This window comes from Gallinula chloropus (assembly GCF_964237585.1).
Source record: "Gallinula chloropus genome assembly, chromosome: 13".
NCBI lineage: Eukaryota > Metazoa > Chordata > Aves > Gruiformes > Rallidae > Gallinula > Gallinula chloropus.
In genome coordinates this window covers 4,817,873-4,843,782 of record NC_140098.1, presented here as the reverse complement: position 1 = coordinate 4,843,782, position 25,910 = coordinate 4,817,873, and the positions used below count along the sequence as shown (strand labels likewise).

The 25,910-nt window shown below is 40.8% G+C and overlaps 1 protein-coding gene across 1 annotated transcript in view; it reads right to left on the bottom strand.

Annotated features, from left to right (window-relative positions):
- LOC311196478 (neural-cadherin-like) overlaps positions 1-24,175 on the bottom strand; it is a gene marked incomplete at both ends in the record, with an annotated part of 58,241 nt that extends 34,066 nt beyond the window's left edge. The window contains 7 exons of the mRNA XM_084270050.1: positions 1,868-2,010; positions 4,181-4,430; positions 5,659-5,770; positions 7,254-7,458; positions 8,212-8,437; positions 8,802-8,999; positions 23,152-24,175. Of these exons, the coding sequence (XP_084126176.1) occupies positions 1,868-2,010; positions 4,181-4,430; positions 5,659-5,770; positions 7,254-7,458; positions 8,212-8,437; positions 8,802-8,999; positions 23,152-24,175 (2,158 nt within the window). The remainder of the gene's footprint in view (positions 1-1,867; positions 2,011-4,180; positions 4,431-5,658; positions 5,771-7,253; positions 7,459-8,211; positions 8,438-8,801; positions 9,000-23,151) is intronic.
- Positions 24,176-25,910: the final 1,735 nt, after the last annotated feature.

The following is a 25,910-nucleotide window of genomic DNA, read 5'->3' as shown; positions in this document are numbered from 1 at the left end:
AGATTGCATCAGACATCTGTTTCACCTGCACATGCCACACCAGAGACCAGCTACCTTCCTGTATCATTACTGCAAAGAGGCATGTGGCACCACAACCACCGCTGTAGCTACCAAGGCTAGCTCAACTGCAACTCCTTCAGCTTTACCTTCCTGCAGCACAATCACAGCAGCACTTGGCTGTACAGGCACCTGTGCTTTGCTACTCCCCCAAGTCACCCAGAAGAGAGAGCCTGCTGGCTGGGACATACAGGCACTGTCAGAGAAAGGCTACGAATGACTCACTACAACAGCATAAGAAACTACAGCAACCTGAGACCATGCAGTAAGAAGCTGTCATTCTTTTGCTCCATCACCCATCAATCACCTCTCTTATTCATCAGGCATAATAGCAATTGTCATTACAACAGAGGATTGTCACAGCATCAATGTCACTCAATTTGGTTGCAAATATATTGATTTAGCTGCAGCACATATTCTTGACACATCTCCACTTCACTTCAGCCTATCTCCAACAAGGGCTTCAGACTACTGCCCTGACATCATTTCTAAAGACAAACTGCTGCAAGCTGCTGTACACAACTCTTATGTTTTTAAGCCAGAAAGGAAAAGAGAAGCTCTATTTAAATCCAGGATACCACTACAACACATGCAAGTTACCTCCAGGCCACATTTCTGGGAACATTTCAGAATCTAACAACATTGCAAAAACATGATTTGCATTGAAAATACAATTTCATGTGAAGTGGACTCAATGAAATAAAGAGAAGTAACTTAGGGCAGCTTACTCCTTCCTATATATTCAACACTCATGCTTTGAAAAATGACTGTAGTTTGACGTAGTTTAACTGAATTAATTTACTTTAGTCCCCAATGGGATGTCAATTTGGTTGCCTGCTTCTGTCTCAAAACATCCTCTTTTGTTTTTTGAAGTGATCAACACCAAATAAATCCCATTAATTTAAAGGGACATGCCAGCCTACTCAGATGATGTGTGTTTATGCTTTTTTTTTAGTGGGGACACCAATGTTGTGGAACTTTTTCCTTTGGGGTTTTAAAAATATAAGACTGTCAAAATGAATTTGTAAAGATATAAAAACTGGTATTTCAGAACAAGGTACTTAAACTGCAAAGTATTCTCCACACTTTTTTTTCTTGTGCCTTCAGTATTCTTGCCTAAGTAACATCACTCACATGAATGATTTGTCCTTAATTTAGAAAAAAAAAAGTTTATGTATTTTTCAGATTTTATACACATTATGCTTTCCATGAAATAAATCAGTGGTAATGTCATTCCATCTACAAATACACCATTTTGTGTCAGTACAGCACAAGTAAAATTAGCTCAGAAGTATCTGCTCGCACGTGTGTCATCAGGACATAGACATAAGCACAAGGAAAAAATCCCACATCTAAAAAACACAAATATGACTTTAAACCAGTTAAAACTGAGTGATTGAAAAAGCTGGACAAAGAAATCAACTCCAGTGAGTACTGTCATCTTATTGTTGACATTCTGGAATGTCACACTTAATAACCACATCCTCTATTAAGTTACTGTCTGTTGTTACCTGTTATCTATAACAATGTTCTCTATTTCAAGTTGCTGACTGAAAGCACACAATGAACAAGTAAGAATGGTCAATTATACTGAACTTTTAGGAATTCTTTTTTTTTTAAACATTATATGAGAGTCTAGAACAATTACAGCTTTGTCCTGGACTTTTTAATAAATTAGGTTAGCATTACCTTCAAAAATAGCATATGCTATTCAGTTTTATAGTTGCTACCTAATGAGGACAAAATTCAAGCTGCATCACATTAGAATCAGCATTATGACTGCAGCAGCAAAGAGCTAATCTATTATTACCTTTCTTAGGATCAATAACAAAGTTTCCTTCTTGATTCCCAGACAGAATGTCATATATCACACCATCTCCATCAGGGTCAGCAGCATTCACTGTAGCAATCAGTGTGTTTGGGCCTGCATCTTCAGAGACAAAACTCCTATAGCTGTTAAAAGAAATTATGACAACACACTTAGGGATTTAGGCAGGAAATAATCCATTCAGAACCGTTTTACAACACCTACTGGCTCCCTGCACAAAAGGTACTGCAGAGGTTTGTAATTTATTAATACTATTACACTGGTAAGATTTCTATTGCAATCTGTCAGCAGCATTGAAGTTTGAATCTTAAGACTTTGGCTAAATGCAGAATTCACTTTTTATTTTAAAAGAAAGGAAGGAGTTGCATCATTCACAGAATCAAAGCAAACCTTTGCCGGGTTAAAGCCTGCTTGCCACAGCACGCTTCCTGACACAAGCTGTCACTGTGCTTTCAGTGCAGTCTCTGCACCAGCAGGAGTAAGATGAGAACCAGATCTGGAGGATATGTGCATAATGTCAGCTGTACAAAAATCTCTTCTCAAGTCCAGACACATCACTGACACTGTAAGCTCTTAAGAGGCATTATCAGCCTAAGCTTAACGCTCTCTGGAGTAGAAAAGCCCCCTGCTTTAGCAAAGTCCCAACCATTTATTATTTTATCTGACTGGATTGATCATAGGCCAAACTAAGCATACTACAGACCCACCCATTCCAGATACCCCAAAGCTCAGACCTAAGAGTGTTTTACAGCTGGCTGTATCCAACAACACAGATAAAATACACTGCTGGGTTCAGACTATTTATGGACCCACTCTCCATATGCTGAGAATACGGGGAAAAAATTAAAATAAAAAAAAAAGCTCAGAAGAATTCCCCCTTAGCTTCTGCTCTCTGCTCTCTAGATACCTATGTTTTCACCAAAACCTTTGCAGAGACAGCTTTTTTCCTTCCCAGAATTTAATACTCAATGAACTAAGAGGAGTACATTATTCTGGTTCAGTCAGCAATGTCACATCTCTCAGGACACTGCAGTAGCAGTTGCACAGTGAACAGAAAAGCTTGTTGTGTATGTCTAGTAATTTAAAGTAACATTCATTTTAACCATATTGTTATGTATAGTTTAAATATAAGAGCTGGCAGGGTTTCTTTTTTTAAAAAAACCTGTGTTTTCTGCTTCCAGTTTGCTAGAGATGCTCACGGCATATTTAATACTACCACTTATTTCTGATTCAAAAATTAGGAACAGATACAAGACAAACAGATAAATATTCAATGACCCTCATCATTAAAAAAATAAATAACTGAAAAGCAGGCATCGTTTTAAGAGTGAGAAACTTAATCTGGATTAGTATTTGAAAATGTACAGAGATCCAGTAAGAATTTACAAAAGATCAACTTTTCCAAGCAATGTTTAAGAAAGAAAGGAAGGCACAAGGTTTTTGAAGCCAGAGGTTACCTTTACATAAAATAAGGACTGTTAAAGAGCTTTTGATGTTTTGTTCAGCTAACCCACAAGCTTAGCATCACTGAAACCTCTGTCCCGGTTTTGTTCTGAGGAACTTCTTTGAAGAGCAGAAGGCTGCTGCACAAGCTGGGAATTCCATTACTAAGCCTCTAATATGAATGCAAATTTATAGCACATCTGACATTGCTTCAGATGCTTCTGAGTCCCAACTACGAGGGGGCAGGGAGCCCACCGATGCTTTAGAAGAAGAAAAAAACCCAGGTGTATAGTTTGTAGGGCATAGGACTAAGTGAAATTCAGTGAACTCCATTTATTGATATTAATCTTCTGGTTTTTATAGTTCAGTGGTCATATAGGATTCCATCATCTAAGCATTGTTCTTCAACAATTATAAACCAGGGACATTGAGTGTTGACTCTGTCTCAGCATCAAGTGCCACGCAACTCTGGAAAAGGGCTGAGGACAAAATTGACTTGCCTGCTTTTTCTGCTTGACTTCCCTTGGGTAACTTACCTGAAATTACTGCACCACTTCTTTCACCACATATTGGAAAAAACTAAGTGCAAGACCATTCAAAAGAGACTGTCTATTTACTACCCCTATCTAGCTGGATACCTAAATCCTACTATACACTGAAAATATGCCCAAACTTTTTTTTTACTGGTAGTAACAGTCTGAGAACCAAAAGATCACCCCGCATTTTTTGGTCTAACTCTCAGATCTGATTGAACTGAACAGTTACTACGCCATAATGATCATCCTTCTGACCAAAATTTAAAAAGCAACAGTAAAAGACAAAGGTAACAGATTTTTAAGAGTATGTATTTACATTGTCTGGGAAAACTTGGGTGCTTCATCATTGACATTTGAAATATGGATCCTAACAGTTGCTGTCCCAGTCTTCGGCTCATCCCCTTTATCTACAGCCATAATTATGAACTCATACAGGTGGTTTGGTCGCTCATAGTCCAACCGTGTTGCTGGAAAAATAGTGCCCTGAGAAGTAATACTGAAGTCTTGGCTCAAAGTGTAATACAGTATCTCAGCATTCTCTTTTGAATCGCAGTCAGTGGCTGTCACTATGAAAAGATAAAAGAAAGACATTGTATAGATCAAAGTTTGTGAACTGGAATGTTAAGTACTTTAAGAGGAGAATTAGTATGTAGTAACATTTGCCTTGGTGTGTTTTTTATTAAATTAACCCTTACTTGAAAATAAATTGTCTTTAAACAAAAACTGTTGCTGAATTCAGGCACTAGATCTTGCCTATATCAGCCAGACTGAGCACCCTGTGCTACCAACAACATATTCTCACAAAGACATATATTCCCACGTCCATCCGACCCATACTGTTGACTTAAGATCACTCAGACAGATCACAACCTCTGTGATTAAAGATGAAATATTCACATGTATTTTTCAACTGAGACACATTAAATGAACATGTTTGTCAGATCCTACCTATAACCTACAAAAGCTATGCTAAAAGCAGAGTAACAGAGCAGGAGCAGACAGGCTACCATTAGTACAGGATAAATCACCAAGTAGAACAGGAGGAGGTTATAAAATCCTATTTGCTAGGGAACAGCAATTTTCCTGTAGTTTAATTTCCTTTTTCCCCTAAGATTTAAAGAAAGTTTATGTAAAGGTTAAAGACTAATATAAGGCCCTTCTAGAACTGTTTAGTTGACATAGATTTGGTTTATTGCCAGGACCCTGCTCATTTCTTTAATACGGTTTTTGCAGGTTACATAATCAAAACCTACATAACTTAGAGAGCATCACTATTTAATGCTTAAGTTACTGGATACATTGGGAAGAAGCAAAGTCATCTTCTCAAGCACCCAAGCAAAACCTCATACACAACTGCTAAACTGTGCAAGATGCTTTTAACGCAAGAGAGTGCTATTCCCTACAAGACGTGCACACAGGGCTCAAAGACAGGCAGAGAAGGAGAGCTGATGTGTCTACAATTTCTCATCCAATATCACTCTCTTCCTTCAAAAAAAGACATGTCACAAGATTGCTACTATGAGTCTGCTGCTAAAATACCAACCACAACTGAGGTCCCGTTACTTCAAAATCCTACAAACATTTGTTTCCTTTGCCTTCCATCCCCCAAAATCATTTGGCCTGTGGCAGCAGTAAAGAATTATGACCCAGTTGTACAATGTGCCATTTGCCCTCACAGAGTTGCAACTATCCATGCTGGGGGAGGTAATTTTACCTTTTGACTGAATTTTAGTGGGGGGGTGGGAGGCAGGGGGAAATACTCCAACTGAATGTAACAGTTTTAGAAGTACTAACCCTGCAGCAGCGCAGTTGTCACAGAAACTGTTTCAGGAACACCAACTTTGCTGTAAATCGACTGATGAAATTCAGGGGCACAATCATTCACATCTGTGATTACAACCAAAACCTGAATGGAGAAGAAGGGAACACTGAGTGGCAAAGCCAATCAAGGTAAGGACTTAATTGATCTAGAAATATTGAACAGAACAATTTCCCAAAACCAATTTTGAGGTCTGCAGAAGCTACAGCACATAGGATAAGCAATTTTTCTTAGATTGCTCTTTTCCTGCTGAGAACCATTGAAATATCACACTCCAAAATACTAGGAACTGCTAAGTCCCAACATCTTGGGACACCTTTCATCTCCACTGATTATTTCCTATTACTAACTTAAAGGAAAAGGGACTTTCTGCTTTCCAAACATCCTTTTTCCACTGTCTTGTCTTCAAACACTTCTGTGTTTGAACACTAAAAATTCTGCTGCCAAGCAGATTGCATTTTAGCAGTATAAATCTCTAAGACCAAATTCTGAATTCAATTACAGTACCATAAATCAGACATAAATTGAACTGATTAAGGCAAAACAAGTAAGAAATAGAATTCTGCTTCTAATATCTTCAAAATTGTTTTCTTACTCCTATGTCAAGCATGAGTGCACAGTCTAAATCAGCCTTTATGGTGGTTCATACCACCACACTTCAGACTGTTGGCTGAGGCATCACAGTGCAACAGGTAGACATATACTACATCTATCCTTATACAGGTTCATATAAACTGGGAGTTCTCTGTCATAATTACTCTGTAAAGCAGGTATAAGTTAAACTACATTTAGGCTGAATGTATGTGTAAAATCATCTCAAAATTGTCTTTCAAGTCTATTCTGCCACTCTTTATCTTGTACTATGTAAACGGGTCAGTAGAAATTACTGGTCCCTGGTGTGCTACAGCCACTGTTTGTTAAACTCACTCACTGTGTGTCCTCCCACTTGTTCCTAATAATTCTGCCTATTTCCTCTATAGTGCACTTCACCTTTCCTGCAGCAGGAACAAACTGTTATATTGCATACATTTCCAAGCTCAGTGAATCCTCGAATTCAAATAAATATAGTAACTATATTTTGAAATATTTTTGCTGTCAAGCCGCTTTCTGAAACACCATGAACCGTAATATTTTAATATCTGTGAGGTTTTATTTTCTCTTGTTACGAGTTTGTTTTGTGTTCTTGGTATAAAACAAGTAATTTTCTGTTCCGCCCTTTTTAAAATTGGAATATTCTCAATTATATATCATATTTTATGAAGGTCTAGAGTAAGACAAAACCTCATGTTTGACCTGGCTGCTATCTGTTTCCACATTTCCCCAGATAAGGCTTAGGACCTATGACAGGATGTCATACCTCAGAAACAGCCTTTTCAGCATCAGCAAGAGCAAAATCTAAGAGTAGCTAAATCACCATTCAACATCTACCCATAGACAGAAAGACCTTGAAATGAGCATTAGAAGAGACACCATAAAATGGGGAAATGGGAGCCCCTAGTGAATGTACAGAAAGCTGGAAAGGCTGAAGGGAAGTGGAAATACATACAGGCAGCCACAAGTGAACACCTACCTCAGCTGCACTACTGAGCTGTTCCTCATTTTCCTCTGCTCTGACCAAAAGAAGATACTGGTGTTGGTCACTCTCATAATCCACAGTCCGAGTTAAACTGAGATCTCCTGTTACCCAAGCAATACTGAACAGACCACTAGGATTAGTTAGCAAACTGTAGCGCAGGGGCTTGTTCTGATAGGACACAGCAGTGACTGTGAGAAAGCTGCATTTAAAAAAAAAAGAAAAAGACTGTAAAACTGAAGGTGGTAGTTTGGACAGTAAAATACACCCCCACAGACAATATAATCTGAGTAACAGTTGAACGGCCACACGAGACTGAAACTATTCCCAATTCCACTGAACGAGGAAATGATTTCCCTAAGAACAAAACAGTCTGGGGCAAACATATCCTCATATTCAGGAGGAATAACTCTGTATTTTCTGTGACATTTAGATCCACATGGTTAGACAAAGGATGGATAAATAAATTCACAAGTTTTGGAGCATCTTAATTTTTGCTCAGTTTGTCACCCTGACTGATGAAGACAACACATACAGATTGGGTTGTTTGTTGTTTGGGTTTTTTTATCATTTTCACTTGATGGAGAAGGCACTTCTCCAAGTTTGACACATAAAATTAATACATTCTTTCACACCAGGATATCTTTCTTCATGGTGTAACAATTCTAGTTTGTATCCTGCATTTTAAAATTACAACACAACTGATGTCTACTGATGCTTTCCATATCATTTTAAAAAGGAAAAAACCTGCAATTATTCAACTCCACTTTTCTGCAGATAAGGGCGACTAAAAACATAGATCAATCAACATGTACCTTGATCACTTCTATTGCAATATCTGAATTATTGCTCACAGTATCTATTTCTGATTCACAAACAATACTGAGGATTTTCCTTCAAACAGAAACTAAACTAGTTACCCACTCTCACTCCATGATTTTTACCCATTACTTACGCTTTTCCTTGTGGCATACTTTCAGGAACATAAACAAAGTATGACACGTTGGTGAACTGTGGTGGTCGAACTCCAGCAATTACAGAAACAGAGGCTGGAGACCCCGTGTTTCCAGGTTTATCTGCTGCTAGAACAGTCAGTAAATACTCCTTGTCCCTCACCAATGGCAAACCTGTCGTTTTTATCAAGCCAGTGTCCTTCTCAACTTCAAATCTGTCTTCACCACCTAAGAAAAACAGATCCACAAATTGTTGTCAGCAAAAACATTTTTTCTTGATTAATATTAGGAGGAGAATACAGTATCAATTACCAAGTTAGTTTTGGCTCAGAATCAGCACCCATGCAAAAATTTAATGTTCGTTTAGAACTTAGAAATCAGTAATTACACTCATTATTACATTTCTAAGTTGCATTTCACTTCTCTGGACAATTATCACTCTTTATTCTCGGATACTTTGCTTCTGTTTGACCCTCAATATCACTTACCCTGCTAGAATTCTGACCAGAAGAACAAATTTACCTTTGGAGCAGCATTGCTACTCCACAACAATGAAGTCTAATATGCAGGGAACAAGAGAGTTAACATTCACCTTCCAGGAGAAAATACTCTACAGCTCCATGGATCCCTTCATCTGCATCCACAGCAAGCAGCTTGTATACTTCAGTACCTCTTGCAGCTTCAGGGGAAACCACAGCCAAGAATGGAAAGGGCTCCATGACCCATTCAGGTACGTTGTCATTCACATCTGTCACAGTAAGCAACAAGTGCACCAAGTACCAATCCCTTCCTAAGAGCCACAGAGAAATGAAGAAATACTTAGGCAGCTATTCAATAGCACTCAGAGAAACAGAAATGAGTTATCAATCCCAGAGTCTGCATGGTCTGCAATACTGTTCACACATCATCCAGACAGACTTGGGTTTTAAGGCTCTATTGCAACAAACAGCATCCAGACACAACGAGGGGAGAAATACCCAGCACAAGCACTGCTGAAATGCAAGATGGGAGCCATCTGTATTACAGTCTACTGGTGTCTGTTTTTAGGAGAGATCACATGTTCTTAAATTTTCAGAATTTAAATACATGGTTTCTGAAAAGTTTTTTCTTTAAGAAAAAAAACATATCAAGCACATTTGTCTGTGGAATGATTACAGCAATTCTAAATTTTGAAAATTAAATATTTGTTGCCAAAGAATCCTAACAAGTCTACTGTAACTAGTGATTTTCCTGGTTAGAAGGTTCACTGGAAACCTAATATGGTTTTCATTTCTATTGAAGATTAAATGCTGTTAAAAAAACCCAGCTAACCCCCCAAAATGAACCACCACTGAATGGAACTGTTCCATTCCCCAAAACTCAAGAGGAGAGCCTTAAAAACTGAGGAAAAAAATATTTGTTATACCTCTGCTTTTATCAAATCAACCAATGAAGACAGTAGGGCTCCTAAACAACTAATAAATACCAGGCAGGTATTGCTGAAAAGATAGCAAAAAGGAAAAATGTCAGACTGAAGAAACTACTCTGAAATCTCCAGGAACAGAGTTAAGCATTCCTGTTAAAGTAGGAAAGACTGGAAAAATATCCTGTGTGAAGAAAGTTCCTGAACCAAGACTCAAGAATAGTCATTATGAAGAAAGCAAAGACAACAGAAAAACATTTTCTCCTTAATAAAATTATATACACTTTCAATTGAAAAACTGCTTCCTTTAGTTGCACAGAGCTAGCTCTGATTTTGAAGCAACTTAGCTAGGGTAACACAAGACTGAGAAGTGTGTCACTTTTTATGTAACTGAAAATATTTATTTAGTTGGGAGCACAGTATAAATATATCTCATCCCTTTTGGCCAGCTTGGCTCCAAGTGGACTGGCACTAAACTTGTAGAAGATTATGCCACAGAAGCCACCTGGAGTGTTCCTACAGTCTGGATTTAATGCCTCTGGCTCCAGAAAAGCCACGTAAGCACACTCAGTCTGACTCTGAAAGCAGTACAACTGCACTGCCATGGCACTATGTCCCATCTAACAAGCCTGGGGAAGTGAAAGGGAATGTGGTCCAGGTAAAACCAGTCGTCGACGTTTACAACACGATATATCCACAAGTTTAATAATGGATGTGAAGTCAGAATTGTAAAAGTTGCTGGTGTTAATACTTGATTTCAGCATGTATTTATTATTTATACATACATGAAAACACATCTACAAACATATGCATTTGTTTTCAAAATAGTCTTACAGGAACCAAAACAATGCACAAAGAGCAACATCTAAAATTATCAGTTTGAATTAAATCTAATCAATAATAGAAAGAATTTAGTATTTTAAGACTCTAAATATAAAGACTTGCCCAAATGTCTACTTGTAAACAGTGTTATCTTGCTAAGGAGAAAAGGAAGGTGTGCCACTTAGATGGAACTTTCTCTCCCCTTAACATTTCCTCAAATACAGCATTACATCCCTCCCCAGAAAACATCCATGTTCCAACTAAAATACGTTACTTTTGTCTGATGCATATATATTTACTGATGCTCCTAATCTCTCTCTCACATCAGACTCTTGCAAGCTTCAGCTTTTCCTAATTACAGACCTCAATCTGATGGCAAGTGGCATATTTAGCACATCGTATCATGATCTCCAATCTATAAACAACCAGTAAGTGGATTGTCATAAAGAAAACTCCTTGGTGCTGTGATTAAGAGTCAAATGTTTCTTAGTTTAGAATCCCAAGACTTAATCCATCATGACCTTTGAGTACTTTCTGTTCTTATCCAGAAAATACTCTTAATAGAAAAATCAGCATTCACTCAAGATAATGGCAGCTGTTCTTAGTTAAACTTGTAAAGCTGTATTAATTCATTTGCATTTTAGACCTGTAACTGTGAGTAGTTTCCTCCTCTGAAGAGCAACAGAAAGTGTATTGACAGCCACTTGTTAAATCCAAATTAATTTCTTTGTGACTATATCCTGCATTCAGAATCTAGCATTCCAGAGAATTTCTTAGCTTAAGACAGCACATATGAAAGAACAGTGGCTACAGCAAAACCAAGTTTCTAGTCTACCAAACATTTTACCACAGATGTGATCAGTTTCCTGAGAAAGAACCTTAAACGTGCCTTGCACCACTGCAGAACCTGGATACATGCAATAAACATTTTTAAATTTTCATGGAAAAATTCTCAGATACCACATATACCCCAAGTCTTACAAAGTATTCCCAAGTCTGAAATAAACTGTGTGTGCCATTCATTGCACTTCTGCCTGGTGGAAGGAAGCTCAATTTGGCTTCATCTAGCCCAGTGTTCTTTCTAACACTGCATATGAAGCCAAAGTTTCTGATAAGCTTGACTTGTCTCACTACAAAAACCAACTGACACTGAGGTGAGACAACTGTAGCCCATGTTGCTATTGCAGTGTCCTCACAGTCACTGTCATACAGCTGTAATTCCCTAAAACATTTAGACAGACCCTGAAAGAAGCTGCATGCCTTCTCCTCTGTGCAGCACCAAAGAAGCCAAAAGGAGCATCAAAAAACCATCCAAAAATCATGATGTAAAAAAAAAGCAGCAGCATGGGGTTTATTTCCCACTGCCACACTAACTAGAACCAGACATGTTTCAGAGATGTGCTTTATGTCAGATCATGCATTCCAGAAGTCCCTGGGCAGCCAGTCCAAGACACCCAAAACAAAGGCAGAGGAGTGAACTTGTTAGACACTGATCTCAGTCTGAGGTTGAACTACACCACAGTGACCCACAACAGGGTAAGCTCTAAATGGGAAGTGCCAAATGAGATCAGTGCCCACTTGAATGCTGGAAAGTTTTTAATTAAATCTTTTGTACATACTCCATAAAGAGTATGTACAAAAGGGAGAATTTAGTGTAAAAATTACCTGTCTCTTCTCAAAAGAAGAGATCTTATGGAGGCTGTCCCAAGTTGTAAATACCCACCAGCTTAATTTCACTGGGCATACTGCAGGTTTAAAATAGCAAGCACTACATTAGAAACTCAGTTAAGAACCCTACAAAATCTGCTTCTATAATAGCAAGATATATTGAGGATTTGAACATCACCCTGGTAACACTGCCAGGAGTAAAAAGGTTACTGATCTTTGCCTCTCAGGTGTCTGGAAATCAATATCCTAATCAAGTCACGAACTCATTCTGTTAAAGTTCTGCTGAAGTTCTTTTCATGCATGTATTCCTCTATTTAAAAAGTCACAATCAAAGAATAACTGATTTTTATTGGAGAAGCAATAATAAACCTGGATATAAATTCCACTTGTCACTTACTGATTGTCAGTTCACCAAACATTAATGTGCTAGCACTTAATTACAGTTAGTAAATAATTATAACTGAGAAATACTTCTTGTAGGCAACTGTGGAAAACGGCATCAGGGCTGAGATTAATAAAGGTTGCCAGAGCATGTGAGAAATATCAAAAACTGAAAGGACTTGGACTTGTTCCTCTAGGTACTTCTGTTTTAATAGTTAAGACACATTAATAGCATCTGACAACCTGGCAAGATCAAAGCTTTCAGCAATACGTCTGGTTACCTCTCAAACATCTGAATACTCTTAAGAATTCTGTTAGGACAGTCAGGAGGAACTGCAATGCACATAATCAAAGAGACAGGCATAAATGCCTCTCTTGACCAGTGTATGTTTCTACTTCATATGACCTTCCTGATTTTATTTGTGTGTTATCTTCTTTCATCAACCACAGGCAATCTGATTCATAAGCAAAAATACTAAATAAATCATCGTGATTTTACTTTCAGATAAAGGGAGTCTGGAGGAAAATGAGTAAGCTCTCCTTTGACTGTGTACCATGTATCAAACCAAAACCTGTAACTTGAAAAGGACTGCACTCCTCAGCACTGAGACCTACATATGTGACCTGACAACTTGCAGACACAACATCAGGGTGCCCAATGAAGCACAATCGGACAAGGACTTGCCAGAGGACAATGAGCGTGATGAAGAGACTGACGTGGACAATAATGTGTAATATGTGTATGTCTAGCAGGACAACACATTAAGAATTTCAATGTTTATGTTTGTGAACTTTCTAATGAGTGTAGCAAATATTTTTAAGTTTTACAGTTGTTGTAATTACCATGACACACACTACAAAATGCAGCCACTTACACTTCGTAACTGACATCGCTGCTTCCTACAGAATAGTCGTGCTCTCCTACAGAATGGAACTTAAACTGAACCTTTCACTAATGTTTAGTAAGATATATAACACTTTTTCCTATTTATGAACATTATTCATACTTCAGGACAGTGGAGGGAAATTTTAGAAATATATATCTCAATAATTCAAGTGTCTCAATGCCTCCTACCATCATACCTCCCTGTATGTATCCTGCAGATATATTAACTATACACATACATCAGTGTATTAATACTAATGATACATTATTATGTACCTGCATGCATACATTATGATAAGAGTAGTTTATTAGTAGTATACAAGTAGTACATATGCAGTAATATCAATACATTATGGGAGAAATAATATGTTACAATTCCACTCAAATCTTAGCAGAAACAGCTTAAAGCTGGTAATCCTCTGTGGATTTGGGTTAAGTCCTACAAACACACAGACAGGTTCCACTTAAATTATCTGTTCCACATACCAGAAGTGGAGATACGCTGCTGAATCTCGTTGCAGGTAAGTCGACCCACAACTGAGATCCTAAATCAGGAACCTGGCACAGGCTTAATTATCCCTGAAAAGATTTTTCAAACTGTTTTGTAATACATTACCAACATGAATTTCCTCAATATTACACACTATATACTTGACTCTCAAGACAGGCACACTGTAGAGTTCCTACACAAAGTCATCCATTTTAAAAAACCCTCCTAAAATAATAGTTTGGCTAATTACATTGTCGGCACACATACAGACTTTGCATTTGACAGATTTTCTCCCCTAGCTTCAGACAACAGAAAAATTTAAATTGCTTTCTCACAGATACTAAGCAACAAGAGATAAAACTCAAGATGGCTCTTGCTGCCCATAATTCATTCCCTATCACCAAAATCAATCGTCATAATCCACTGCTGAAACCTCATCACACGTATCTATCTATAATTGCTTATTTTTCATGCCTATCTGTGGTTGAAAACTGATAAACAGAAGGATTTATTATACTGCCTTTCTCTGAATTCCAACTAAATGAGGTAGTGTAAAAATACACTAGCTAGCCCAAGCTCCTGCTCGCAGGAAATACATGATATGCCATGATTCACAATTTTCATCCTTCGGAGGCAAGATATTAACTGATTTTCTGGGGATGTTTAGCCATAGTAAAAATGCTCTTTAAAAGCTGCAATTGCTTAAAAAAAAACAACCACCAAAGTCTCTAAAATAGCTTTCCTCAGGTCTGCCTGTCGGGAATTTTCTAGATCCATATAGCTAAGGAAATCAGTTCTCCACCATCATACTCCAAGAATTACACATCAATATAATCCAACCACAATGGTGTCTATACACTTCCCTCATTTTATGTTAGACTCATTCTAGCACTACACTTGTTTAGCCTCTCAATAGATGTAAAAACCATAAGCCACCTTATCTATCAGAAGAAACTGATTTAGTAAACTCATAATTATTGTATATCCAGTAACATTCCTTCAGTTCCACAAGGCCTGCATCACCATACAGACAGGGTTTGGGCAATACCTAGTTTAAGGCAAAAGTCACTTCTCCAAGAAAAGGTATGAAAATCAAACCCCTTTCAGGAAACAGCAGGGCAGATCAAGGGCAGTGTCTGCTGGCAGCCTCCTTGCTAGGTTCCTTCTTCCGAATCGCCACCGTCAGAAGGCAGACAGTGCCTCATTAAGCACAGTTGTTAAGACTGAGAAACTTTAGTAAAGGGAGAGTCAAATGTATGGGACAAAACACAATTTTTCAAATTAACTATTCAAAGTTAGAGATGTGATCGTTTGGTGAGGTACAAACTACCTTTATATAATAAAATAAACATTTTTTAAAAAGGCAAAACAAACAAAGGGGAAAAAATCTTACTGTTCATATACTGTGAAGACTGGGTTACATACTTTGTCAAAAAATTTCAAATACATTAGTAAGGGTGTCAAGAGCTTGTAAAATAATTAGTAATTTTTCACATCATTTAAGACATAGAGAGGGACTGAGAAGTAACAGAAAGTCCTCAAAATAGTGAATGTCTAGGAGAGTCCAAGTTAAAGACTTGTCAAAATGAAGAACATACTGAAAATTACACAAAGCAACAAATTATACAAACATCATGGTCTAATAATGATTCCTTTCTTCACTAGTTCTTTATGGTTCTACTGAAGGCAGGCTCATTTGAAGAAAGCTGTTTTGTGGTGTTCACCATCAATTTTCTAGAAGAGGGTTTCAAGGCAAAATAACATGAACTAGCTCCTCCAACCCGACCTGGAAGGCAGGTTATAAAGATTCACTGGGTCGTACACAGGCACCACAAACTGCAATTCCTGTCATTTCATAGAGCAATGGGAAAAAAAATTCCCTCATCTAGCTCCATCATTACACCAAGGGTGGCAGGAAAGAAGAGAGGGCTTTAAAAATACTTACTCGTTCAATTAAGTTTTTGCATGTTACACTGGGTAAACGAGGCCTTGCAAGCCACACATGCTGACTGCAATTTCAAATACTGCAGGCTGGAATTGCCTGTAACCCCATCTCTTTTCACCATGTCAAATTATAGAAGATGCTGTCAATCTGTGAAATCCAATGTATTCCCAGACTTCTGATTTCATTAGGATTACACAGCTGTCTGTCCTCTCAAAAATCCAATGGGTACTTCTGTAAGATGAGACTTGAAAGTAAAATCCTCATGTAGGCTTCTCTGCATCAGTGTAATTGATAAAACTGACAATGCCAGACATTCTGATTTAAAAAGCCTGACAATACAGAATGTGTACTTGACTGAACACGTCTCTCTGATTGCAGACAAATACTATACAGTCCCGGACTGTACTGGGGGAAGAGGTATTATATTATTATGATTAAACAATAATGGGTGAGAAGCTAGGTTGCTCCTGGCATTTTTAGGTCATTTCAATTCATTTTTAAATGGAGTTTATGAGAGTGTTAAAAGTCTTGAAAGCCTTTAGGTCAATACTGCTATTACATTCTGGTCTACATCTGGTCAAATAAAGTATTCAAGTCAGTATTTTTTGGTTTTAAGTTGCTCCAACTTCTAAGACTTTTACCTTAAATAGACAAATATTTTTTTTTGTAAACTCAGGGTTTGGGGTTTTTTGGGGGATACTACAAATAAAATCTTCTGGGTTTAGTTAAGACAAAATCGTTGCTTTGAGGAGGCTCTGCACATATCATAATTAACTCTTAATATCTTACTCTATGTCCTACTGACTTAAGGTTTGGGAAGACACATTTCTAGGGGAAAAGAAAAAAACAAGCATCATAATGTCCTAAGCCTCCAGTTTCCATCAAGAGAAATATCTGTTTCCATTTTCATACCATAACACGAGATAAAAGCCACTGGTTATTGTACCCAGTCCTCCAGTATACCCTTCAAAAATGGGACAATTTTGCACAAACATTTCTCTACTGTCATTTCTAAAAATTCATGAAATATATGATGGGCTACTTTTCAGGACACTAATTTGCTCATTCATAAAACATAAACCTTCTAAAGAGATAACTCTGATGGGCTCAAGCTGTGGACAGCCCACATTCCCTCCCAGTGTGCCTTCTCTTTCTTGCAGACAGAATAACAACAGTCTGTCACGTCTCTGTTCCTTACCCTCATCTCATTTTTAAACCAGGAGTGAAAGCAAACCAGAAAACAAAAGTACAAAAGTAAAGAATGCATCAGAAGAGCTAAATGACCATGGGAGAGTGGATCTTAATATAAATTACCAGCTAACAGAGAGTGAAGTGATAACCATGTTATCAGGAACTTCCCAGTGTGGCATCCATCTGCTGAGTGGCAGATGGAAAAATCAATCATGCCCAGATGTGAAATAATGACTACAAATTAATAATCACAACAGACATCCTTTAATAACAAAAGACACGTTTTAATAAATGGCTATGGATTGCCAAAAGACATTATCATAAGGAGGGAACTTAGAGAGCTAGCAGCTACTGTAGCACTCTAAGATTGGAAGTGCTCTTGAAATTTTCCCAGGAAAAATACAGTTGGTCTCTTTGTAGTCCATCATGTGCAAGGGAAAAAAATGCCACCACCATCAGCAGCCTCACCAACACAGCAAGCTGTCCTTACCCAAACCTGGCATTTCCTTAACACTGAATTGGAAGTCAAAAAAAGTCAAAGAAGTACAAAAAATGTATATGCCTAAGATTAATCATGTAAGGAAATCAAATTTCCTATTTAAGAAATTACAACCTTTTTCATGACAAACAGGGGGAAAAAAGTGGACTTAATGTCTGAAACACTGTATATTATTAAATACTGCATATTATTAAGTGAATCAAAAGGAAAGTGTCTTCAAAATACTGAGTTTGTCCCCTGCTTACACCAAACACTTTGAAATCAAAGGAAAATTTCCCGTGGGCTAAGTATCAGGGTCTCTTTTACTCTGCAACCTAAACTCAAACATACCAAGAAGGTTTGAAGATATTCTTATTTACAAATATGGATACTTCACTTTCCAGACTAACTGAAAGAGAGGTTAGGAAAAACTGGAATTAAAATATGTCATAATCAAGCATGACGTAATTGCCACGTCACTCAGAGAATCAATGTCCAATTGAAGATGTTATAAATCAGCTTTGAGGAAGATCCTATCCATATGTTCCATAATTTACTACTTCAATCAGATTAACAGATTTCTGCAGAAAATTTTGATCTTAAAAAAGGCAAAAAACCCCCAAGCTTATTTCTTTTGCAGAAACTGAATGTTTGAGATGATAAACAGTTCAGAAGATCTAAACAGCTTTGGTGTTCAAGTCCCTGTAGTCTCACAAAGATATTTTTAATCTGCTTGGAGTAGGAAGCATATAGTATCAAAACATTCACACTGAATAAATATCAACATGGTGCTCTAAAGCTTCCCCAGCCATCGCTTTCTACCACAAATAAACATTCCAAGCCTGGTAAACACCCAGAGCTGTCCCAAATGCACACAGAGCGTACGTTTCCTTTGACTCAATAGCATGCAACCTGTTGCAGTTTAACAAAACACTTCTGCTGGGTAATAGATGATTTCCATTTAAGCCCAACTTGGTGTGTAACATCTAACATGGTAGTAATTCAGAAAGGAGGTAATAAGAACTGCAAAAGACAAAACATCACCCAGAAGCTACTTAATTCTTCGGGATGATCCACACAGAATCAATACAGCTAGTGAAGGACTAAGGCCTCAGATAAAATTAAAACAGATGATCTTTGGCATAAAAACCTTCAAGGTTTAAAATAAACATGCCACTAAAATTGGTGTCTCCACTCTGTATGTCAATTTTAACAGGACAAATATACTTAAAATGTAAGTGACTGCTGTTAACTATTCGGAGAGCATGTCAAACATCACCCTTGGTAAATCCTCTGATAAGAAAAAAATGAACGACAGAGGATTACAAAGCTAATGCCTGTGGATGAAGTAAGGTCAAAGGAGCTTGAGATGACATAGGATTACAGAGATGGGATCTTTCATGCACTTCCCCCAAGCATTAATGGAATAATAATGGCCCCTTCTCAAATGAAATGCTAGCTCTATGTTGAAATACTAGTGTATGCAGACTGACAAATGTTACCTTCTGTTCACCAATTAAAACTTTAAAAATTATTCCAGTTTAGTGAAAACTAAGTAGTGTGCCAATACATGAGAGAACTTCTGACGTGCCACAGAAAACGTGAGCATAACCATCACTTCTTTCTAGGCAAAGTTAACTGAAAAATACAGCCCAGGGCTGAGTGACCAGCGGGGTCACTCAAAGAATTTGATCATCAAGGACCATGTCCAAAAACCACCACACTCATCAAGTTACACCCTGAAACTTTGTAATTCTGTTAAGTGTCTTGTTGCTTAAACCAACCTATGAGTTTTTCCTAGTTTGTCTTATGTTTGGGGTTGTGGGGTTTGTAATGTTTTGGAGTTTTTTTCTTTTTGGCCAACACATTCGTAAATTACAAAAAAACATAAATACTGCTGGGCCACTTTTAATTTCAAATACCTGGTTTCCATTCTCTCCACATGAAATTTTCTGTTCAATGTCCAGGCACAGCAATTTAAGATCTCAGGGTAGTCAGGGTACAGAGAATGTTCTATACAAATGCACACACGCTGCTCCTGAAGCTGCAGAATTTGACTGCCAAGGAACAGCAAGGACAAGCTGCTCTGCAGAGTGATATGAAATGGGAGGCAATGGTGACAGCAAGGCAGGCAGCGACCTCAATGTCACTGACCAAGGAGGGCAGAGCAGGTCCCGAGATATAAACCTGGTTCATCCAACAGCCGACAGATGTGCTGCAGCGATGAGGCAGATCTCAGGTCAAGCTGTGATGCCAAATCAGCAAGGCAGTGTCTGGGTCAGCAGGATACATGCCCAGGTACTGCACACCCCCAGGGTAGCTCACAACACCCGAGCTTAAGGACAGCTCCCAAGAGAAGGGACAGAGGCCACAGACAAGGCTCGTTACAATGAATTGATCCAGGGTTAGGCAGCTGCATCGCGTAGAGCTGGCCTTCAAAAGGGCGGCCGAACCCAGGGAGCAAGCAGCTGTGAGTCTGGGTACTACACTCCAAGACCTGACAAACATGTTGGATAGACCAGCCCTAATCTGGAAGGTAACATCCTCCCAATCTATGAAATCTCTCAGGCAGCTTAGCAAAACAACCCAACCCTGCGTGCCAAAAAGTTGTTCATGCTGCAAATGCCCCTTAGCTAGCCCGATGCAGGGAAATGTACACCAGTGCTAAGCCTGTAGTCATGCCCCACAGTTCTGCTGAGAAATACTCCACCTAGTGAGGAGTGAATCTGTTACATCGGTAGTTACTTCCCATCCCAACTGGAGCACACTAGATTAGCACATACCTTCAGTGAGCTGCAACTCAGAGCAAGAAAACCCTTCTATAAGCATGTAGAAGATTATCTGGATACTGAGATGCTAAAGGCCTGGTTGCATCTAGAACAGTATTTACTTAAGGGAACACCAGCCAAGGACACACTGCCGTGCTGATTAGCCAGGACAGAATTGAGAGGAAGCAAACATGAAAATATTTAAAATCCTATTTTATCTCTCTTCCTACAGATGTAACAGGATCACCTGTGCCACCATGCTCAAAAGTTTCTTGAGTACTTCAGATAATGAAGTCCACGTTACAATTGAATCATCATAAACCTCACTGAAAAGATGAAGGACAAAGGAAGTAGACTTTACATGCTAAAGCATCTAAAAATCTTCTTGTATCTTGACATAGTTGCTTGGGTTCAGGAAGGGAAGAATATTTACAATTCTGTACATGTAAAATAAGCCAGAAAAAATGTTAAAAAGCAAAGCAACAAACTGGAGAAAGAACCTGAACTTAAACTTTTATTCACAACTGTGTAACCGTCACCATGCTTTGACTCATCTTGAGAGCTCCTACCTTGTCCTTTCAGTTATCTTTTCTGACGCTACTGAAGTTTGGGTTGTGAGTGAGGAAAGAGACAGAACTTCCTAAATACACCTCAAATACCTATGTATTTAACTCCTATAAAATGAAAATGTAAGCATTCTGCAACTTCAGAGTTTCAAGGGTGTAAAGTCATTATTAACCTTTATCTGATAAAAAGTAGTACTAATGAAGGTACATTTTTGAATTTACACTCCTTTAAACAAAGAATTTTAAAATCACTAGGATCTAAAACACACCATTGGTCTGTCCACATTGCTGTCTAGGTAGTCTCTGAGAGCCAGAAGCTAACTGCACATATTCTTCAGAAAAATATTATCTTCCTATTTCACACTACTGGCAACAATCTAACAGGCTAGGGGTAAACACTCCAAACTACTGAGAAAAATTACAAGATGGTGAAAAAAAATCCCCCCAAAATAAGTTAAAGGTGGGTCTTTTTTTTAAAACTATGTTAGCAAGCATTGCCTTGGAGAAGAAATCTCTGGCATGACAGAGTGACAAGCTTTGTTCCAGGCAATCTCAGACTTCTATATTCAGACTAGATAAGAGTGAAAACTATCACATAGGTGAGACTAGCAGTAACCGGGGGGAAGGTTAGCTACCACTGCTCTAACAACATCTTCCTGATCCTGACAGAGGGAGCTGTGACACCAACAAAGGGCTGAAACTTGAGCTACATGACAGAGTGGGTGAACATCCCAGAAGTGTACTCAGATTGACCCGATAGATTTTGTCACTGCCTCTGAGTAATGACATCCCTTTTGGCATGCAGCCTTGCTCAAGATTGAGTAGCGAAGATAGGACACAGAAAGTGTTTGTGTTTTGGAAATTGGTCTATCAACCTCCTGGTTAGCAGCCAACACAGCACAAAGCCAGTAAAGTGACTGACATCAATATGCTACAGCAAGAAGCATGACAAAAAACAAGTGAGGAGGAGGGAAGGATCTGAGATTTGTTCCTCAGGACCCGAGTGAAATGAGCTTGGTGATCTCGCCTGCTTCCCAGGGGAAAGTATTCATGACACTGAAACTGGCAGCACTAATTAGAATCCCTGCAGGCATCCTCAGGGATTTTAACAGACACCAAGGAATAAACCGCCTCCCTCCTATGGGCTGCCCCCCAGCCGGGAAGCAGAAGGCAGGAGGGAAAGGGAGAGCGTGGGAGGCTTTCCAGCTCTCTGCCTGCGCTGCTCTGCAGGTGATGGGACTTGCTCTGAGCGGCTGCACCTCTGAGAAGTTAACAGTTTTCACAAACACTAGAAGCCATCTAACACAAAACCCCTTCTACACCTTTGCAAGATGAAGCTAAGCCACCCAGCTGATTTCTGTGGATACAATTTTCTCCAAAATACCTAAATTCTAGGTAATCTTCAGAACGTTGTTACAGTCACAAGTAGTGTGAAAATAACAAGGTATGGTAAATGCACACGGATATCCACCATCTGGTGAATCAACGATGTCCCTAAACCAAGCTGTATTTTCATAGGTGAAAAATATTAGCCAAGGTAACAATTCAAAATGAAAGAGTATTTTTAAAAAGTAATAAATGCAATCAGACAGAGACAACTGAAACAAGCTATTGAACTTGAGTAAAAACCTCTGATTGATGACAATTAAATCCTCAAGATGCCATTTTAACGGTGCGTGCTGGACGACTCAGGTGTTTTTTTAAAAAAAAGCAGCCACATAAACACAGAGGCACCAACCCTGCAAAAGCTCACACCGTTCTTGTGAGTCAAACATGCTTAAAAGGTAGCAACAACTCCCTGACTTCTGCTGTGTGCTCCAAGTTAAGCAGTTACTGGATCTGAGCTATGGGAAGCACTGTCACAGAAAACACGTGTAAGCAGCATGGCATATCTAACGTTGCTTTGTCTCAACACATATGTAACATATATATATATATATGTGGCTACACTGCACATTTTCCATGCTGCTCACTAATGAAAAAGAATTTTAACAGGTGAAACAGTTAAATTCTGACAGCCACCTTCCTTACTGCTCCCAGCACCAGCACGCTACTGAGCTGCCCAGCACCTACTCACTACAACACGCAATGCTTCTTGTCACCTGCAGTGCTTACCAGTAACAATGTATAGGTTTGAAAGATCAAAACGACAGCCCCCCACATAAGGGCAGACGCCCCCGATGCTAAACCATCACCATGCGCTTGCTGTCACTCCAGGGACTTTGTACCCCATTGAAAGACGAACCATCTCCCAGCCCTCTGACGGGACCACCCACCACTCTGCCCAAGTCGCAACTTTTTTGCGGCCCCGAGCGGGGCCGGGAGCATCCCGCGGCCGCACCCACCTCGGCGCTCCTGGACGCGGACGACGAGCTCCCAGGCGGCCGCCGCCTCCCTGTCCAGGACCGTGGCCAGCGTCACTTCGCCGCTCTCCCGCTCCACGCGCACCGGCGACTCCTCGACGGGCGGCGACACCAGCTCGAACCAGGCGGAAGCGAAGCGCGCCGGGGCCAGCGTTGCCAGGCGGCTGCCCGGGCGGGCGTCCTCGGGGAGGGAGAGCGCCAGGGGCGCGGCGGGGGGCAGCGCGGCCCTGCGGCGGCGGGCAGCGGCGCGGAGCGGCGGGAGCCGCTTGGCCTGGGGCAGCACTTCCAGCTCCAGGGGGTCGCTGAGCAGCGCCGGCCGCCCGCGGTCCCGCGCGTAGAGGCGCAGCGGGATGGGGGCGCGCAGGTGGAGCAGGGAGCGCACCAGCACCACGCGCCCGCTGCGCGGCACCACGAAGAAGTGCGCGCTGCGCGGGAGGGCGAAGTAGCGCAGCTCCGCGTTGGCGCCCGCGTCCGCGTCCTCGGCGCGCGCCTGCCACACCTGGGACTTGAGCGCCAGCGTCTCCTCCACGCGGAGCTGCATGACTCCGGGGCGCGGGCCCCCCACGAAGCGCGGCGCGTTGTCGTTGTCGTCCAGCACTTGGACGGTGAGAGCGGCCAGCTCGGCGGGCGCGGCGCCGCGGGGCAGGCAGCGCTTGCAGCACAAGCCCAGGCGGAAGGAGTAGAGCTCCCGCGCCTCGCGGTCCAGTGGGCGGCTGGTGCGCAGCCAGACGCGGGCGGTGCGGGCGTGCAGCGACACCTGGAAGTGCGAGTGGCCTTCGCCCAGCAGCTGCAGGTGCCAGCGGCGCCCCTGCACCTTGGCGCACCAGGGCTCGGGTCCCAGCCGCGTCAGGGGGATGCTCAGCCCGCGCACACGCGTGCCCGCCGGACGGTTCTCCGCGACGTGGCCCCCGAACGAGGGTCTCCTCCGCGGAGCGGCGCGGGCGGCGGCCAGAGCCCAGCACAGCAGCAGGCAGCCGGCGACGCGCCGGGCTCCGCGGGGGCCCATGACGGCGGCGAGCGGCTGCCGGGCCGGTTGCGCGGCGCTGTCCCGCCGCTCCCCGCAGCGGCGCGGCGAGTGGGCGGGCGGGGAGGGGCTGGGGCCGCGGGGCAGGACCGGGGGCGGGAGGCAGCGCGCTGGGGACGGGGCAGCCGCCGCCGCCCTTCCTTCCGCGAACGACGGGGCGCGCCTCCGAGGTCACACGGAGCCACCCGTCCCGTGCCCCCGCTGCAGGGCGTCCATAGCCCCAGCGATCCTCCTTACGTAATGACCTCGCCGCTTGCTCTACCTCCTCACGCCCCCACCTTACCCAGGAGCCAAGTTCTTCGGCCACTTACCGGGCAGCAGAACAGACCTGCTGCCTGTCACACGTCTCCAACAGGCTGCCCCAGCACTCGGGTGTCTGCTGAAAATACTTTACTGCTGATTTCTGTATAGCTACGTATTATAAAATCCCAGCCATGCCCTCAGCTTGTGCTTGAGCAATGTCACCGGCCTGAAGCTACATCTTTAGTAACGATTAATCAGCTCCCCAATACCTCCAGATTTGTAAGGGCAACACACTATTTTTTTAGATGAAATGGAGCTTACCTAGAGAATATTTCTGGTAATAAACAGAAAGAAATAAATCTGACAGTTATGTAAGGGTGTTGGATTTTTGGCATAAGTAAAACTAAAACCCCAATAAAGCTAAATGTCACCGTTAAAGTTAACTGGCTACATCAATCAGGTGTGTTGCAGGAAAGGTTACTATATGAAACAGTTCATCTTCAAAACAGACTTGTGCTTTCAAGAATAAGTCAAGCAATGTAAAACGGGCATTGGCTATACTTGTGTAGTACAAAGAGGATTCTTGAGACTAAATAAGTGATTTGGGATTCAAGGAAAGAGAAAAGAAATCCCTCCATGTTAGTCACACAACTCAAATTTTACAAGACTGAATAATGGTTACTTCTTAGCAGTGTATTTTCCTTAAGACTTCCCACCCAAGGCTGAAAACCTTTAAAAACACAATATTGTACCTTCCTGATACCCTTTTTAGAGAAACGGGTTCTTTTGTGGGGAAATGGGAGTCCAGAATCAAGCAGGAAGACACTCAAGAGATTCAGAATGAGAAATCCAAGTGCTTTCTCCAGTTCATCCTGCAAGTAATTGAGGAGATACAAATCATCAGCTTCATACATTAATACATCATCTCCACTTATGCCTGCCTCAATCAAGCAGCATGATACTGTCAGCTGTAGAGCAGCTGTATGTGCCATCCCCTCCTCCCCTTTAACACCAACAGTCAGTAGTGATTGCAGACTGACAGATCTCTTCCAGGTCCTGGGCAGAACTACTCTTCTGTGGTCCCACAGAATGGAACAGGCACAAGAACTTCCATAAATAAAAACATCTATCCCTAATAGGCACTGAAGCACAGAAGAGGGGAAAAAAGGCTGAGGAAATGCCATCCGAGGTAGAACAGCGCTACTGATAAAGCCCTGGTGGCCCATCAGAAAGGTAGAACTATTTACCTGAAACAAGAGAAATGTGTACAGAGGAATTGTTTTTCCCATTCCTTAAATGAACCTGAGATTTCAAACATTTGCCATTCTACTTTGGCATAAAACCTGCAGGGTAAGAAGCTGCTGTATATGAATTCCAGTGCAGGCATGGATGCCTTAAGATGAAATAAGAAATGGGTCAATCCTGCATCTGTTTCTCTAACAGAATTGAATCTTCATTCTAAGTAGAAATTATA